Below are 19,910 nucleotides of genomic sequence, written 5' to 3' on the forward strand. Positions count from 1 at the left end.
CACACACACACACACACACACACACACACACACACACACACACACACACACACACACACACACACACACCCTGCACATCCCTGTCTGCATCAGTATCAATGTTTCACATCAGTTGCTGACTGACTCTCTTGTTTTCTTGCAGTCACGAAAAGCCAGTGAACAAGCAAAGAGCGTTGACACTAAAACAGACAACATAGGCAGTGGAAGGGCCATACCGATCAAACAGGTGAGTGTCTTTTTCTAAACTTTGCCCTACAACACTCATATTTAGATGGGTAAGTATCATGCATCTAATGTGTTGGTAATTGTCTTGTATCCTTGATAATTGATATTCACTATTTATTATGACCTGATCCAAGTACATGTAGTTTAGTCTGTGGGCAAAATGAGACGTTCTCACCACTAGATGGCGACATGAAACAACACAAAATAATTTGTCAAGCATGTCGTTGGATGCGCAGCCAAGCACAGAGTTTGAGAAGAACATCAGAAAGATAATACATTTTACTGTTTGTATATATCACACTCGTCCCAAATAAAACACAACAATTTTACATTTATAATATTATAATTGAGAATGGACAGTGGGAAAATGTAGGCTGCCAATATTGCATGTATATTGGCTGTTGTATTACAATTTCATAAAAGCTAATTCATTGGTCATAAATACCTGGAAAGTACAGTAAGCAGTTTTGTTATCATGAAGTAGTTTATTATGTCATTTATATATATTCTCAGTGCTTTTATTTTTTTGTCCTCCATATCCAACTGCAAATGAAGTATTGCACATTTAGTTAACCAGAATAATACTGTTTTATATGTTACAATGAATACATATATTTTATTTTCTCTCAGTTCTTATACATTTTAATTTAAATTATGTCAAACAGGAAATTCAGAATAGTAAGTAAGAAACCTGAGTAATATTTCTAAATGGGTAACATGAATTGGATCAGGAATAGATATTGATTGGAGCAATCAAAATGTCAGTAAACTGCAAATGATAGAAATGGTCAAAAAATATATATATATATATTGAGCCAGGCTTCCACATTACCTGATTTTGAGAAAGCTGCCATGATTTTGGTTAAATATATTGCCGGTTGAACCCAGTTTTCAACAGCTACCTTTCTTGATATGAATGTTCTATATTGTATATACAGTACATTTATAGTGGCTATGCATTAAATATTATTTCAAAATATATTTATGCAAACTTATATTTTTTAAACATACTGCATATAATATAGTATGATATGATATGATATAATATAGTATAATATAATATGATATGATATGATATGATATACTATAATATGATATAATATAATATAATATAATATAATATAATATAATATAATATAATATGCACTTAAATCACTCATCAAGAAACAACCAAACCAATCATAAAAACCTTGTGCCAGCTGTTAAGCAGCTATTTATTTTTCATTCCATCTCTGTAAACTGTGCTGTCCATCATGAGGATCAGTGAATCTCCCTGCAGTGTCTCTGTCAGCTTGAAAAGGTTTCAATAGGATTAGGTCACAAGGGATAGGTGAACAGGAGGTCAGTAAGCAACAGAAACTAAAGAAAATGCCCCTGTAAACATCTTTACAGTAAGCTTTCCCATTCAGACCTATTAGCTTCTCTGGGTAACTCCTCCTGACAATAAGATATGGCCAACAGCCGTTCCCCTTTTCCCAGGAGTTTATTTTGGGGGGGGTGGGGTGCCTTGAGCCAGGAGGGCATTGGGGGGGAGGGGGGGGGGGGGGGGTAGTAGTGGGGGTATGACTGGCTGATGGCCAGGCCGGTCAACTGCACAATCAAGGAGATCAAAGTGTCAATGTGGGCTTAATTACCCACATTGCCCCCCCCCCCCCCCCCCCCCCAGAACCCCCGAAACAACACACACACACACACACACACACACACACACACACACACACACACACACACACACACACACACACACACACACACACACACACACACACACACACACACACATACACACACACACACACACACACACGCGCACACACACACACACACACACCCCTCATTGGGCAAATTACCCCTCCCTGCTCCAGCCCCCTCCCGCCTGTAAAAATGGTAAGTGAGGGCAACAATGCACTCGGTACTGAGAAACTGGGCTTTTCTCTGCACCCCCTCCAGTTCTGTGGACCATCACAAAAGGCTGGCCTATCACTCAGCCACGCTGGCAGGATGCAGCTTCTTTCTGGGTGCTGTGACAATAGAATCTCCTCTTGAGTAGATATGACAATTGTCTGGACACAGGCGACCGGCCTGTCTCCTTATGTCGCACAGACTGAACACGGTGATCATTCTGTGTGTGTGTGTGTGTGTGTGTGTGTGTGTGTGTGTGTGTGTGTGTGTGTGTGTGTGTGTGTGTGTGTGTGTGTGTGTGTGTTTTGAGAGCAAGCAAGAGATGGAGAAAACACACTCTACACACGCACACAGTAAAATCCTCAGTGTTAATTTAACTCTGAGAATGTTCAAATTGAATCAAATGGGCCTTTCACGGGTCCATTTGGTTACATTTGTACACTCTGAGCTACAAATTGATAAATTAGCTGTGCGTTTTAATGTGCACGGTTCTTTTTGATTTGCTAACACACGTTTCAGTGAGGCAAATGATAAAACAATTACAATAAATGACCTCAAATTATTGTACACGTTTATAATTACTTGTGACACATTTGAGATTTATTGCAGTTCTATTAGGCCAACATCTAAATTAAATAATGTGCTGACCAAGAGATTTTACATTTATTGTAGAATACATATTGATCTTCAAAGCATTGATGAATTTATGAAGCCCTTCACTGATTGAATGTATAGATTTATGTAGGCAACAAGACGAGCAGCATATTTGCTTGTAAACATGTATTCCACAGTTGCCAGAGGCCTTGTAACTGGATCATTTGCTTTGTATGATTACAAAGCCATTAAAATGTGTTTACAGTTGTTTTATTGACCAAATTGTGCACATTATGGGTGGTTGGCAGCATTGAATTAAATAACGAAAAGGTTTAAAAATGTATTTCCTGAAAAATCAATACGTACTGCTCAATATTTGAGAAAGAATTAACCATGTTTTTTTCTGAGATTAATTGTTAAATACCAATATAATTATATTATTATTGTATGCCTCATTACTTAGTCACTCATCTGTTTTGAAGCTCAACAAATTGTACGTTATTTGTTCAATACTTACATACAAATCCTCAGTTGGCAGGCTCTGGCATCAAGCACTTAGAAAATGTTGCTGCCTGTCTGTGAAAACATATTATCAATGGATTATTGGCTTTTTCCACAGTAATCCATTTTATTCTGAAATACAAAAAAATAAAATGTCCTGGTGTTTGATTCAGTAATAGGAATTGAGTTGTGAGCTTGTAAATTGGCGATTTTCACTACTTTATCATATGATGAAGACTATAGGGCTTAAGTGGTGAAAGTGGGGGACAAGGACATGATAGCAGAGCCCTATTACACTTTGGGCTTCAGCATGTGGCCCAGCATCAGCAGTCAGCTCCTTAGATCAAGCAGGGCGAGGATTAGGATGATTGTCGGCAAACAGCCTGGTGCCCAGTTCACCGAAGGTCAGCTGTTCCTGATGTGTTAATCAGGATTATACCCCTGCAGGATGGGCCAGGCAAGAAAAACAGTTCAGTGCCCCCCCCCACGCCCTCCCTTTTCACATACACACACACACACACACACACACACACACACACACACACACACACACACACACACACACACACACTTGTTTGCACACTCACAACGCACACACACACACACACACACACACACACACACACACACACACACACACACACACACACACACACACACACACAGGCTGTAAAAACTACAAATACCCCCCCCCCCCCTTAATCCCCTAATTAAGCGGGCCCCTCCTCAGTCCTTAACCCTAGCAAACCTCCCAGCCCCTGCACTCAGCGTTTGGTCACCACCAGCCAAGGAACTGCATTGTTTACTGGTGGATTTACTCAGCAGATAAGGGAACCATTTGAAGCCTTAAAATGCCCCTGAAGATAAAGTGGAATAGAAGAGAGCGTTGAGTGAGCTTTGAAGAAGGGAGATCACACTCCCTAATCCCAGGATTGAGAGGTCCTCCAGAGTTCACCTATGTTATGTGTATGAATGCAGGCAGGAGGTCTTGAATTGGATTGTCTCTCTTTTGTGAATGGATACTGTTTCACAGCGAACTGGCCAAGCGTGAAAGGTTCAAGTTGCAAACACACATGAACCACTGACCGTATAGATATGTGTATGCACTGTATATATTCATCTGAGAGTGTACAAATGTTGGGTCCATTTGGTTAAATGTGTACACTCTCAGAGTCATAAATTAATACATTAATTGCAGATTTGACTGTGTACGCTGAATTATTCAAATAATTGTATTTATTTATTTTAAATATACTATACCTGGGTTTTTATTTTATTTATTTTGTATCAATATATGCATTTATGAGAGTCGTTCCTCTACATGCATGGTGTATGTTGGCATGTGATTCCTATTCAGATTCTTAGACTGTAACGCATAACTTACTGTACATTGGGTGTCAGTTAACTTTGAATATAATACTCAGTGATGATTTAAAACATGGATTCTCAACGTAAATGCTCCTTGTGTGGTTTCTTACAGGGAATGCTTCTGAAGAGAAGTGGGAAATCGCTCAACAAAGAGTGGAAGAAGAAATATGTGACACTATGTGATAATGGGCTCCTCACCTACCACCCCAGTTTACATGTGAGTCTCACCACTTCCCTTCCCATTATTACCTGTAAGCACTTGCTACAGCCTGTAGTATCATATAGGGTGACATATGTACCATTTAAACGTATTTTGCCTATTCAGCTGAATTCTCTGGATGCAAATGCACTTTTTACACTCACTCTTTGTGTTGAACTAGTAAGGTTCGAGGTTTCTTTATTGTGTCTTGTGTACAAATACTCTGATACATACTGTAAGAGTAAAAGTTATTTTGTTCTCCTTAGACATTGTAGCAGCAATAATAATATTAAAACATATGCAACATCAAGAATGTTTAAAAAATGAATAATTAAATGATATCTGCAGTATTAAACATAATATATAAAGCACCAAGGAAACGAAAAATGAAATAATCAAAGGTTAGCAGCAGTTTTAAACAGTTTGTCCATTGGTCCTCGCGCATAAGGTGCTTGAAGGTGCTCTGTGTAAGGTTCTTACTCCTAAGTTGTAAACATCTGTCTATGCCAGTGTCCTTAGCATTATTGTGCGCACACACTGCATGCTGCTATATATGGATCCCGCAATTGTCCAGTTGTGGAGCATTAGGCCTGTGTAAAATAGCTATCGGAGCCAACCCTACGACAAAATCTGGGCTATATGACTTTGAATAGTGTTTGCACAGAATTGATGTCACGTTTCCTCTAAACTTCTTCAATTACAAAACTCAGCACTGTACATCCATGTTTTACGTTTACTGAAATCACACGTTTAGTCACTTTCAACATGGTGTGTCTATGTTGGTTATGTCATTATAGGCGTGAACTTCACTTCAAATATTTACAAAAATAGTGGTACGACAAAGTATGAAATCGGGCTTAAGTGGGTAAAGGGAAGAAACGGAGAAGTCATAATGACCGTGGTGAACTTGATTTCCTTTGACACTTTTGGAAAGATGCAATCATGAAAATACAAATGATTTTTGATACCTCGATATTGGAGGATCATTCAAATCCACTTCCATATTGGAGTGGTTGATATATGGCCCAGCCCTCCCTGACACTGTAAGCAGGGATGGAGGAGACGGGAAGGCCTACCGGTCACCACTGTCCCACGTGGTGCCTTGATGCTGGCTAATGGAGACATGGCTGTGCTGCTGCGTGCCCGCCGTGCCCAGACGCCATGCTGGCTTGTATTTATAACGGCTCTCACCGCGTGGCGGCTGAGCCTGACCAGCCTCCCACATCCATCTCTGTCAGCGTCCCGCTGGGCCTCTAATACCTCTTAAACACTCGGCTGGCTGGCAGCAGACAGCTCAGGAGACCCTGTCCCCCCACCACACACACACACACACACACACACACACACTCACATGCCCTGTCCGTCTTTCTCCGAATCCTTTTAATCTTTCTCCATCACTCTCTCTATGGTTCCAGTCTCTGACTTAAACACTGGTTTACAATTCAGCAACACACAGTTAATGACATACTGGAAACTTTTTTAATAACGTGTGTATGTCATGTGTAATCTCACCAAGGTATCCAGAAAACCGGGGTTTGTTCAATATTGTTCAATTACTTCTTTAGTGTGACATGGCTCAGGTGTCGACCCCAATCTGAACATGCTTTACCAAGCTTAGTATATTATGGGCTTGTTGTATTGACAGTGCGTTAGTGGTTTAATTTACTAGCAGTTATTAGCAGTGCAGTGTAGCGCAGCGGTGATGTATGTAATTGACTGGACGGGCTATCTCTTGATCATTATAGCTGTTACAGGTCATCAGGGCGATCTATGAGTGTTGAGCGTCTCGCGTCTGCTGTCTTTACTCAGGGAGGTGCGATGGGAGCGACGGTTACATTAGCACCGTAGCAGCTCAGACTCATTCGGAGCAGCGAAGCAGAGAAAGAGTAAAGAAAAAAGGGAGGGGGGAAAGGGAGATGGAAAAAGAGGGGAGGGAGGGAGGGAGAGGGGAACCTTTAATTTCGCAGTCAGCCAAGCCATCCACACAATCACCTTCTGTTAATTCTATCAGCTACATCAATTAAATTGTTTGTAGAAACTAATTGAATGTGGCTTAATCACACATCTTAATAGCTTTGCACGCTTCGATCTGGCTGTTAATTCCCGCAATAAAATGAAATGAGAGCGCTCACTGGGTAATTAGCGAGGAGGCTTGGGAAAGAAATGAGTGCTTTATGACATGGTAATAAAGCAGAGGAGCCAGTGAGGGGACAGCGAAGGCCGAGCTCGTCTCTTTCTGGGCCTTTTTCTGCTGAGCCCAATGATTTTCACCTTGGCTTCCCACATTTGGGGCGAGAATCGCTTAAAACCGAATCAAATGGCCAAATTGAAGGAGAATGAGACTGTTTGCATTCATTAAGCCTCGCATCCCTCCGTGCGGAGGGGTGGCGTGGGCACAGGTGATGTGTAATGGCTCTACAGTCATTTTCCACTGTCACAAACACCCTCCGTTTACTTTGTGTGGGAATGGAGCACTGAATAGTGTTTTCAATCTGTTGTCCTTGGCTTGCATGATTCAGATTACACTTTGTTTAATAATTTGGGTGAATCACCTGCAGAACCACGTGCATGCGTGCGTGCACGTGTGTGCGCACATTCAACGAGAACCCCAAGCACATTATTTGCGTAGTCTGAATTACTTTCTACTTGAACTTTGAGCTCAATAGACATAACAGTTTGTCATGCTAATGGATTTAATGTTCTAATCTGTTCCAGGACTACATGCAGAACGTGCATGGGAAAGAGATTGACCTGCTCAGGACAACAGTGAAGGTTCCGGGGAAGCGGCCGCCTCGAGCGGTGGCCACCGTCCCTCCCACCGCCAGTCCCAAAACCAATGGTCTGACCAAGGACCGCAGCACGTTGCAGCTGGGTGTAGGAACCACAGGTGAGAGGTCCAGGTTCACCATGACACTGAATGTTTAGTCCATAGTAAATTACATATAATACTGTTAATTTAACCCGAGAGTGTACAAAATGGAACCTGTAAGGGTCTGTAACTCTTAGTGTTGGGAGTAACGTGTTACTAAGTAACGTGTTACTTTAGCTCCACTGCTTTTTGCGGTAACTAATTAAGTTTAACAATTCAGTAACGCTGTTACAATTACTGAAATTTAAATGGGCTTGTTACTCGTTACTTTATGTGAAAATAGCAACTTCAGAGGATTAAAGTTGATCTACTCACTCTCCTGACCGCCGCTGTAGCTATAGAGTCAAACGTCAAATTCTTACCTTTTCTGAACACTGCATCAAAAATGTAAAAGTATCTGTAGTTCCCTACAGATGTCTAGCTCCAACAGTCTGGAACATTTTTATTGATGGGTTGAAACAATGTTTTACGTCCTGTTTTTGCCAGCCTGCGCTGAATTTGTACGAATGGACTCTTACGGCCCCCTTTGGTTCCATTTGTACATTCTCAGAGTTGAATTACCACTATGGATTTGACTGTGTTAATTGTATTCACATTATTGAAGAATATCACATAATTATTCTCAACTCTTCACACCAACATGTCATTCTTGTGTATGCTTTTTGGGATGAATGTCAACCCTGTGGCTTCATGTCAAGAACTCAGGTTATTATTTTTATGGTTATGAAATCTTAATATTTATAAATTATATTATAACTAAAACATACAGTATGTTATTAATAGAAAGGGGATTATGAGGGTAAAGTACCTGCCCACCCCTGTGTCTAGGGGTTTGAATCCACGTGGTGCTTCCGGCTTGACCGAACATCTATACGAACACAATTGGTCGGAGGGAAGCTGGGCGGGGAGGCTGATTCACGTTCTCTTACGGCAGTGGTTCTCAACCAGTGGTCCGGGGACCACTAGTGGTCCTTGAGGGGGTTCCAGGTGGTCCCCAGCTAAATGATGGAGAGTTGGTAACCAAATGGACCTGTATAGATCTGTAAAATGAAACCAAATGGACCCTTACGGGTCCATTTGGTTTCATTTTACACTCTCAAGAGTTAAATTATTGTTAAACATCTGCATTACTTAATGTACAAGAAGTTGTGAAGCTGTTATTTCTCCTATGATGGTACCACATCAATACAGCATGGAATTGTTGACAAAATCGTATCCAACGGTAGTGGGTCTGAGAGTCTAAATCTCATTAAATGGTGGTCCGTGGCTCAAATGCTGAATATATAATGGACCTTGATATGAAAAGGGTTGAAAACCACTGCCCTACAGGTTGGGGTGGCGCCTGTTAGTGGGGAATGCTGAGCAAGAGGAGCAGGACGAAGGCTCTCTGTCCTTCCAGTGGGGGCAATAGTGGGGGGGAAATAGAGTTTATAAAAAAAGATGTTGCAACCTTTTGCATTGTAAATGAGCCCCTCCCGCAAAGTTTGGAAAAAGTTTTTTGAAAAATCTGACTAATACATTTTGATCACTCCAGACATAATCTATACCGATTTACATGAGTTTTGGATAAAATCCCTAAGAGTAGTACTAAAAAGTGAAAATGTTTTTGATTGTTCAACCTACTCAACAGTTATACTGTAGGCCAAAACAAGCTGAAGCTGTTATCGCTCTACCATGATGTTCTTGGCCTCCTGGGAGTGTGCATACAAAATTGCACACCGATGACAGACAGACAGAATCACAGGAGCAAAAACATAATCCCGCTCTGGGCCATTCCAGCCTGGCGGAGGTAATTAGTATAAGTTTATATAATACATAGGTATTATTTCTTAAAAACACCCACACTAAGGCCAATGAGCCATTAGAAGGTATAAGGTGGTTGTTTAGCAGTAGCTGTACCTTTTTATATGACCGTATTCAATTATGAAAGTATCATCTTTCTTTGGGGTTAATCATACAAAGCCACTCCCAACAGATCAATTATCTCCTTTTCTTATTTTTCAATAATGTAAATTAGTTGCTGCAAAGAATACACGATGATGACTTAATGAGTACTTGAGAAATCTATTACGTTTCATTATTACACATGGAATTTGAAAATGAGTCCCTGTTTAAATATCAATCCTATGTTAACCCATTCATTCCGGGAACACATCTACAAAGGTCTTCTAAATCCTTACAGTTTTCTGAAAACCGTATGTTGCTACAATATCAGTGGTGCTCAAGGACCCACAAAATTATATGTATTTGGTCGCAGACCCCCATCTCAAAATGTTTTGTTCCAAGGACCCCCCAGAAGTAAAGATTTGAGATAAAAATGTTCGCTTGAAAAAAATATATATTCATATTCATTTGCAGAAAATATTTTTCAAAAATAGCAGATCTACAAGCTCATAGCGTGGCACTCAATGCTGCGCTATGAGCTTGTATATCTGCTATTTTTGTATTAAGTATAAAAGTATGTAATAATGGTTATAGCTAAAATCTAAAATGACACTTCCCGGATTGAATGGGTTAAAAGGAAACTCCTACCACAGTAAGATCTTCCATTGTCCCGTTCTTTTTTCTGCTGCTATAACACTGACCTAATAAACGGCTCGATCCATCCATTGTAGTGTGGTTACAGAAACAATGGCCAGGTACATCTCTGACATCTTGCCAAGGATTCCCACCTCTCAGGCTTATAAATAGAGCGGTGTGGCGAGCTGACTGCGCCTCTAGAGGCTAGAGAGAGCAGCCCTTGGCACGCTCAGAGAGCCAAAGCCTGTGATTTGGATTTAGGGGTTAAGATTAAGAGTAATTAATACTAATTAGCAAGGTGATCCCCGGAGGGAGGAGAGGTCGGCGGTGGAACAGGCATAGCGTTTCCTTCACTCGGGGCTGGAGCTAATTGCTTAAGAGTGGGTGCGATGCCAAAGACGACTCAGCTGGGACCGCGGGCCGACCACTGGCCAGACAAGTCACTGTCGGTGCCCGGCCACGGTGTTTCCGTCTGGACCAATGTTGAATGGGTTAATCAGTCAAAAAACAGAGAAGATTTAGGAGTTTACAGAGCAGAGGACAAAGGATGGAGGTTGTGTTCCAACCCATAAACAATTAACCTTGAGCGCAGGGTAGAGGATAGGTGACACGTGCAGTCATCCAGGGAGACAAAGACCTGCTACTGGGGGCCTGGAAAAGAGGCCACATCAGATTTTGAGGGGAAACAACACCATTTTTAGGGGCTGATTTTGATTCTTTTAGTTAGACTTCTCATTATCGTAATAATCTGACTTTGTTGATGAGAGGGCCATGTCCTGCTACTTTGAGTCCTGAGACGAGATTCTTCACCCTCAAGTATCCAAGCTGATGTCTCTCATTTCCACCATTTGTACATCAGGAAAACAATGGCTGGAAGATTTGCCTTTATCTCCATTTAGCAAAAAGAAAGGTTACAAATCACACTGGGCTTCTCTCGTGGTGGAGGACCCTTCCCTGATTATGCGATCGGGATTTTGATTTCATTAGACATGCAATTGATGGAGGGAACAAAGGGGTAATTTTTCATTCACGGCGTCCGAATCACAAGCCTTGTGTAATTCATTCATTCCTTAGATCTAAAGACCTTTATAATCACAGGGAGAAGAGGAAGCGCAGATGGAGGCAGGAGGAGAGAGAGTAGGGGGGGGGGGGGGGTTAGATGGAGAGAAGAGGATGAGAAGAGGAGAGACAGAGAGTAAATGAGAGAACGCATGTGCTTGCTTGCGTCCCGGGCGGCCGGGTTTAATTCCTTCGGCGGTTGCCGAGCGAGCGGAACCGTTTTTAAATATGATCCCCCATGTTAACATGCATTCCGCTGTGTCACCGGCGACAGATACATTGTATCAAAGTATTAATGGGCCCAATCAGTTTTAATCAATCCTGTGGGTGAGGGTAGAGATCCTGACTTTGGAAGCCCATTCTGCAACTATTATTCTGCAACACAGTCTTCCCCCACAGCTGCAACATCCGGGACATTATAACCAGTAGACTTTTACCCACTGACCACCAGCCTCTGCCACTGCCCACATCACTCTGTTGATGGAGAGAAGCTCATAGCTTGTAGATCGGCTATTTTTGAAAAATCTTGAAAATGTGTGCAAATCTTTGAATATATATATATTTATTTTTTTAAGTAAAAAAATGTATCTCATATTTGCTTCTGGGGGGTCCCTGGAACAAAATATTTTGAGATGAGGCCAAATACATATCATTTTGTATAATTTTTTTTTTCATGTCCTTGACATGAAAAAGTTTGAGAACCACTGATGTGTAGCAACATGAGTTTTTCAGAAAACTGTTAGGATTTAGAAGACATTTGTAGAATCCTCAGAAGCAAAGATTTGAGTTATAAAAATGTTTGCTTTAAAAAATATATTTTCAAAGATTTGCACACATCTTCATGATTTAAAAAAAAATAGCTGATCTACAAGCTCATGGTGCGGCACTTGATGCACTATGAGCTTGTACTGTGCATCTGCTATTTTGAATAGCCAAAAACATCTTTTCCCGGATTGAATGGGTTAAGCTCTGCAAACAGTAAAGTGTCCATGTTCAGGTATATATGTGTTTAGCATTTAACACTCTGGCATGGGACTAAATATGAATAGCTGATTCTGTGTTCTCTTTTGACTCAGTCAAGTCCCAGAGGGAATGACTGCTTCGGGGGCTGTCGGGTGGTGGGGGGACGGGGGGGACGGTGTAGCAGCAGCAGCTGTAGTAGTAGGGGCGGAGGAGATGTCTAGGCGTTAGTAGTTATGATGATGGCGGTGGTGGATTACGCGGCCCCACAGCTGCAGATGATGTGCTGCTCGGGTCCACATTAGCATGAATGCTTCATTATCCCACTACTTGTACATAATGGCAACAACTCCACGGAGGGGTCAGGCCTCGACACGGCTCATCAGCCCGCTGACGGCCGAGCCTAAAGAGAAATGAGGAGCAAGGCAGCGCTGCTCCCCGCTAATCCATCGCCTCTACTTAACACCCCAGCCCTGAATGGCCTGGAGAACACGCTGTGACTTAAGCTTATATGTGTGCGTGCATGTATATACATGCTATAGTATGTATACATACTATATATATTTTGGGTGTGTGCGCAGTTGCACAGTCAGTGAGAGTGTTATTAGCACTATGTTCTGTATTAACTCGATCTTTTCTGAAATGTGAGATGAACGGATTGAAGTGCAATATATTAATTAAGCATAATGTTTAGAAACGTTATTGATAATGTAGACCAACAAGACCTGTGTTTTTAATTTAACAGAAATGTCCCCTCTCCTGTCTTGCTAATTGCTTATATCTACTGTAGACATGTAGCAGTTCCTCTGTAAATGGCTGTTGAACTGCCTTTGCATGTTGTCGTTGTGCGAGTCGTCTCCGAGATCTCCTTAAGCATTCGTGATGCATTCTGCTGAATGGATGTGTATAGGAAGGGGGCCTCAAGCAATTAAGGTTCACCAAATATCCTATATTCTACGTCGGTGACATTGATCAAATGAACACTGTGCTGTGGAGCTTTGTATGTTTGGCAAATGACCTCCAAGAAACATCATATCACGTTTTTCACACGCAAATCGTTGAAGACTTTATGGGGTTTTTATGCATATGCAATTTCTTTACAGAACTATGGATTTCCATTTGGTTGAGTTGTAATGCCAGTTATTAAGTTCACAAAGTTTTAATACATGTGGGCATATCTGCATTTAATCTCTGTCCTTGACATATTCATAGAGGAAAGGGAATTGGTGTAAACTAAACATGGGCTGCGTAGACCCCCTGGGTTCATTGAGGGTGTATCAGGGGGTCCCCTGCTAAATGATTGGTAGTTAAGAACCAAATGGACCTTTACAGCTCTGTAACTCTATTTGTACACTTTCAGAGTGAAATTAACGCTGAGGATTTTACAGTGTTTATTGGGGTCCTAGAGATTTTTAAAAAATCATATCAAATGTGTGGTCCTTGCCCTAATGCATATTAAACTGGGGTCAAAGGTTGAGGTCTGAAATCACTGTCCCCAGGCAGCCGCGTTCATGGGAAATGTAGTCTTTGGGTTGTTTGACTCGTTTCTAGTGTTTATATTGTGTTACTCTTTGGGTAAATGTGTACATTTACACCTTCAGTCGATGCTTCATATCCATATGAGTAAAAACACCAGGGTGGTGTGTTTATTTTTGGAACACATTTCTTCTATGAAGCGATCTAAGATTCCCCAATGAGGATATCAATACAAAAAGTAAAGCCATGAATCTGCGGAAAGCGCCCTCTACTGGCAGTGACGTCAGGACTTCGGTGCTCTATAGGACTAAAGTCTATTATATTAATGTTTTGGTGCAGTCAGGCTGTACAGGACTAGAGCCTATAATATTAATGTTTTGTTGCAGTCAGGCTGTACAGGACTAGAGTCTATAACATTAATGTTTTGTTGCAGTCAGGCTGTACAGGACTAGAGCCTATAATATTAATGTTTTGGTGCAGTCAGGCTAGAGCCTATAACCTAAGACAGCACCGCAACTTCAATTGATTTCCTGTATCTGTGTCACATGGGTGCCCCATTAGGAAACCAGAAGCAGGTTGTGAGTTTCTTAATTCCAATGGAGAAGTGAATGTGACTACAGATTATGACAGATTATTTCTCCCCATAGTTACTGAAATTGAATACTAGACTCACAAGCCACCATTATGTTCTGACGTTTCTGACCCTAAAATGTCATCTTTCAGAGTAACCCATCAGGAGAAAAAATGTCTTTGTTCAAGACCTGTATGTATTAGGAACACACTCGTATGATATCTAGCTCATAGGGAATTTGTGAGATCTAATGACAAACTGTAGTCATGTGGGATGACCGCGCCCACTTGGGAGACCGGAAGTGTCTCACTAGCGAGTCTTGGAATGCAATATCTTCTCTATTAAGGATCTTTGCTATAATCTTCCTGCTTTGGTGCAGTCTACGCTGGGCAAGAACGACTACTGAAAGTGTCTAAGCAGAAGTACAGGAAGTACCACCCAAGGGAATTGGGTTGATGATGTGCAAACCTGTTTACATTCCCGATGTATCAAAAAGTGTCGTGATGGTTGAAAAAGACAGCTTCCGGGGGATACAACGGAAGTCCCATCCTGTAGACACTTTCTGTCATAGTTCTTTACCAGGCGTTTCTCCTGCTGAGATGAGAAAAGGCTGGAAACGACGTACGCTGCAGTCAGGCCGGATGGGGTTAGGTAGCACAATGCTCTTCTAATGCCACCAGCTGATTATTTCTCCACTGTAATTACATTATCCTCCCCTTTATGCAGGAGTGGTCTCTGGGGGCTAATGGATACAGCCATGTTTAATTCATCAATATTCAGCATCCAATTTGACAATTAGACACGATTGTTGAATTTTAAATATCAGCCCAAGTTACCTTTTTACTTGTCTAGTACCCCCCCCCACCATTGAGGCCAAGTGTAATGTTCAAGTGATGTATCTCTACTTTGATAGTATGCAAAGACACAATTGTTGTTAACCAATTACACCAAGGTGATAACCTATAATGATATTTTTAAAAACTTTTTCTATAAATAAATAATTCTAATTTGTCAGCATTTTGAAAAAAATATCAGATCTACAAAATGTTGCATCGCAGTGTGAGCTTGTAGATTTTGTTTTGAATTGTTGAATAGGGCTTAAGTGGCTAATTAGATACAATGGATTGTTAAACATTTCATTGTTTAACAATAAACGGTTAAAACCAAACGTAAAACATTCAAATCTTGCTATAGTTCTTGTGTTAATGTGAGCCATTGCATTAGAAAAAAAATCATTAGTCAAAATATTATATATATATATATATATATATATATATATATATATATATATATATATATATACATTTTCCCTTTCTCCGTATCATTCAGTTATCACTTATTCAAAAGCAAAGTTTAACAATTTCTCTTCGATACCCCCCTGCCCTGCTCTCCTCTTTTCTCCTCTCTGATTTGAACATGCTAATTTAGTCGGTTCTCCCCAGCATGATACCCCCGCTCTCTCTCTCATTCTTGCTGTGTTCCCGCTCCCTCCCCTCTGGGACCTGAAGATTAATATTCCCGGGCCCAACAAGATAATTACTGATACTAATTAGACATGATTATGTGAATTTGATACACTTATTACTCTGGATAATGAGTAGGACGTATTATCCTAACAAGAGCCCGTGCCGCTCAGTTTACTTTACACATGACACACTATATTTCCTGTTATTGTCACCTCAATCAGAAACCCACACCGATAATTATCAACTAAAAGGCCCCGATATGTGAAGGCAAAAGTTATGAAAATTAGGGATGCAAGATGTTTCATGTTAAATTATTTGGGTATTTGTTTTTACTTTGGGTATCAAAACTTATTTTGTTTTGTTATTATATATATATATACCTATATTTATACATTTAAAGTCAATTATCATTTATCTACATAGCATAGTTTAATATCTTAAATTCAATATAGTGATATGTATTGCTTTCAGTATCGTCAACAGTTTGGGAATATACATGTGGGAATCTTTACACTTTAATATAAAAATAAAGTACTGTATGTTCCCTTGTTAAAATTCTATCAATATTTTATTGGAGCAAATTTTATGGCATGGGAAAGTCAATTTGACTACATATAATATAATATAATAATTACACAGCAACTGAACCGTTGCTGTGTAATCTGTGATTGTACACTGATTGGAAGGGCACCAGTGACTCTTCAGAGTAGTTAGAGATCTGCTTTAAGCTTGATTTGTGCATCAGCGTCGCAGGCAGAAAATAGCAGATCTACAAGCCCACAACGCTTCGCTCCGCACCGCGCTGTGGGTTTGTAGATCTGCTAGTTTCTGCACGTGACACATCACACGACGGTGTACAAATGAAGCATTGGAGCGTTGGAGTGCTGGAGAACAGGAGGGAAAGGACCCCACACGGCGCAAGCCTAGCCCATGAATTAGTAAAGAGAGCCGGGCGTCCGCGGCTCTGCCTGATTGGAAGTTGGGGAGAGAACGCCTGCTGACGCCAGAGGAGATGGATGTGGCAGTCAGAGGGATGAGGCAAGATAATTAGCGTACCGAGTGTATCTTGTTAATTAAGGGCTAATTAGAGGCAGAGGCGGAGGGAGAGAGGGGCTGTCTGTGCGTGTGTGCGTGGGGGGTGTTGTGATGGGGGATGCTAGTGCTGAAATCATGCAACAAGAAAGACGTGCACAAATAAGGTGGCGGTGACATTGTATTTGCTACACTGCCTGGAGTCAATACTATCATTGACATGTCATCATCATCATCATCATCATCATCATCATCATCAACCACATTTTTGTCAACCGGTATCAACACAGTCAAATCCTCAGTGTTAATCTATCAATGTGTAACTCTTGAGAGTCAACTCTCAGAGTTAAAGGTGGAAATTAACCCCTTGAACCCCACCATCCATATTATGGGGGGAATATTAGACATGGTGTAGATGGGGAGGGGGGGGGGGGAAGCAGTCCAAGTACAGATCCAACTCAGGTCCAGTTTGCTAATTCTAGACGGTTTAAGTGGTTAAACCGAGTTGTTTGTTTATTTTCGCAGGCGCGCCTCATTCCAACAGCAGCACTTCTCTGCAGTCGGGTGCGTCGGTGTTCGCCGGCGGTAAGGACGGCATGCACCAGCGCTCCTTCTCCGTGTCCAGCGCTGACCAGTGGAACGAAGCCGTCATCAACACCAGCACAAGCAGCGGGGCTGGTAAGACCTCCAGCATCACCTTCTAATCTGCACTTTAAAATCCTGAGTGTTCATTTAACTCTGAGAGAGTACAAATGGACCCGTCCATTTCGTTCCATTTGTATACTCATAGAGTTGAGAATGAACAAAAAGGAGTTTACTGTGTAGATTTTCCTCACCTTTTCTCAGTAAAATCCTCAGTACGGTAATAATTGAACCCTAACGGATCCATTTGCGTAAATTTTCACACTCTAGAGTTCAATTAACACAGAGTTCAATTAATAACATATCTGTATACATACCCCCCCACACACACACACACACACACACACACACACACACATACACACACACGTGTGTATATAAATAAATATATATATATGTGTGTGTGTGTATAGACTGTATAATATATATGCACGTATGTATACTACTAGAATTCCACTGCCTGCAATGTTGGCTGCCAGCTGTATTTTATGTGCATGGGACAGTAAACACGTTGAACCTTGATATAATAAATGATCATGAGGGCATGAATGGAGTCTCGTGAACAACAACGAAACATAACCGAGAGAGACTCCAAAAAGATCTCATCTGTAAACACGTCTGATGCAATCTGATGCAATTTGACATTTGCGGGGGTATTCTTGGACGGAAGCTAATTTTCCTAATTAGTTGATGGCCTCCGTGATCGGCGTGCCCTTTTCGCCTGCTGATAGAGGTGAGGACGCCGCTCCAAAGAGAGGAAGGTTACTATGCGATCCATACCCCTCCACCCCCACGCTCCGTCACGCTGCACCTTGTCAGTACTTGAGTGAAATAAAATAATACATTCACCGTGCATGTCCACCCCCCCCCCCCCCCCCTTCTCTCTCTCTCTCTCTCTCTCTCTCTCTGACTCTCTCTCCCTCTGTCTGTCTGTCTCTCTTTGCTTCCGAAGAGGAAAATGAATGCTTTTCGGGGATACCATTCATCACCAGTTATTTCCCTCTCTTTGTGGTTGGCAGTAAAAAAGCACTTAAATGCACATCAACAGAATAACAGTCATTTCCATGCATGTTTGCACTCTGGTAGTTCTCATTAGCGCGGCGGCGCCTCCCCCCCTCCCCATGGGCTCCCAGGGGCCCCGGCAGTTTAAAGAGCGCACTTTACGAGCACTGCTGGAGTCCAACCGCGCGGCCCTCGTGGTTCCGCAGACAAGCCTGTCTCTCATTTGGAACTGCCAAACGATCAATTCTGCCTGGACGCAGGCACTTCCATCACCCCCTACCCTTGTCTCCCATCAGCAGCATGCCCAAAGCAGAATTACTTAGATTCGTGGGGTCCTCAAATAAATGAGTGTGTGTGTGTGTGTGTGTGTGTGTGTGTGTGTGTAGCTGTTTGCATGTGAGCTTTCTGTGGAGTCTGTTTGTGTCTGTATTTTAATGTCTGTGTGGGTGTGCAAAGCTTCATACTGGATGTTTGTGAATGTGTTGTGGGGCGGCAGGTCTACAAATAAAACAAGGTTTCGCTGACACCCTGATCTATGGAAATAAAAGGCCTAGCATTTCCCATTTCCATGTTTGGTAAACTGAGAAGCCTTCACTATTAACATACCTCATTAACCAGCATCCAGTCTTCAGCTAAATCAAATCCACAATTTGCTCCATTATTCTATTTTCCTTCAATTATTTCCATGCTACTCTTAAGGTAACCACAAATGAGCTTCAATGAGGCAAATGAGCTGAAAACAATATTAGAAACATTGTGTGAAATGATAGATATGTTATCCTTCCCTGCAAAGGAGTGTCTCTGTAATCGGTGCATGGACAGACAATTTAAGAGAGTTGTGCACATTGCAAAGCAAGTGCGTTTCACCTTTGAGAAAGTTTTCCGTAACCCATTAAGACCTGGAACGCATCTGTGTCACTTTTTGATTTGAGATAAAAAATAATTATTTTACACTTTGGCTATTCAAAAATAGCAGATCTACAAGCTCATAGCGCGGCACCGAGTGCCGCGCTACGAGCTTGTAGATCTGCTATTTTTGAAAAATCAAGAAAATGTGTGCAAACTAATATATTTATATTATTTTAAAGCAAACATTTTAACTGAAATCTTTGCTACTGGGGGTCCCTGGAACAAAATATTTTGAGATGGGGGTCGGCGGCCAAATACATATCATTTTGGGGGTCCTTGACATGAAAAAGTTTGAGCACCACTGACATAGAAACATACGTTTTTCAGAAAACTGTTTGGATGTAGAAGACAAATCCAGAATGTGAATTAAAGTGGGACTTGGGTTTCAGATAGCACATACATGATTGAAATGTGACCTCTTATCTTTTGTCCCTAATGGGGCTTCAATAATCAATAGAGGGTGTTCCACAGTGAAGGGTGCTCATGTTTTGCCATTTGAATTGACTTCAACCAAGCCCAATCACTCCATTATCCTTGGTGAAGGTTGCAGGTTAACATAAAATGTGATTTCATGATGCAAAAACAGTAGATTGATGATTCACTCAAGGTTGAATG

The 19,910-nt window shown here is 41.4% G+C and overlaps 1 protein-coding gene across 4 annotated transcripts in view; it reads left to right on the forward strand.

Annotated features, from left to right (window-relative positions):
• Positions 1–19,910, forward strand: part of agap3 (ArfGAP with GTPase domain, ankyrin repeat and PH domain 3) — a 132,315-nt gene that overhangs the window by 80,041 nt on the left and 32,364 nt on the right. For all 4 annotated transcript variants that reach the window (XM_084056571.1, XM_084056572.1, XM_084056573.1 and 1 more), the window contains exons 9-12: positions 143–226; positions 4,703–4,807; positions 7,505–7,676; positions 17,268–17,420. In XM_084056571.1, coding sequence (XP_083912697.1) covers positions 143–226; positions 4,703–4,807; positions 7,505–7,676; positions 17,268–17,420 — 514 coding nt within the window. The remainder of the gene's footprint in view (positions 1–142; positions 227–4,702; positions 4,808–7,504; positions 7,677–17,267; positions 17,421–19,910) is intronic.

This window comes from Gymnoscopelus microlampas (genome assembly GCF_963454915.1).
Source record: "Gymnoscopelus microlampas genome assembly, chromosome: 5".
NCBI lineage: Eukaryota > Metazoa > Chordata > Actinopteri > Myctophiformes > Myctophidae > Gymnoscopelus > Gymnoscopelus microlampas.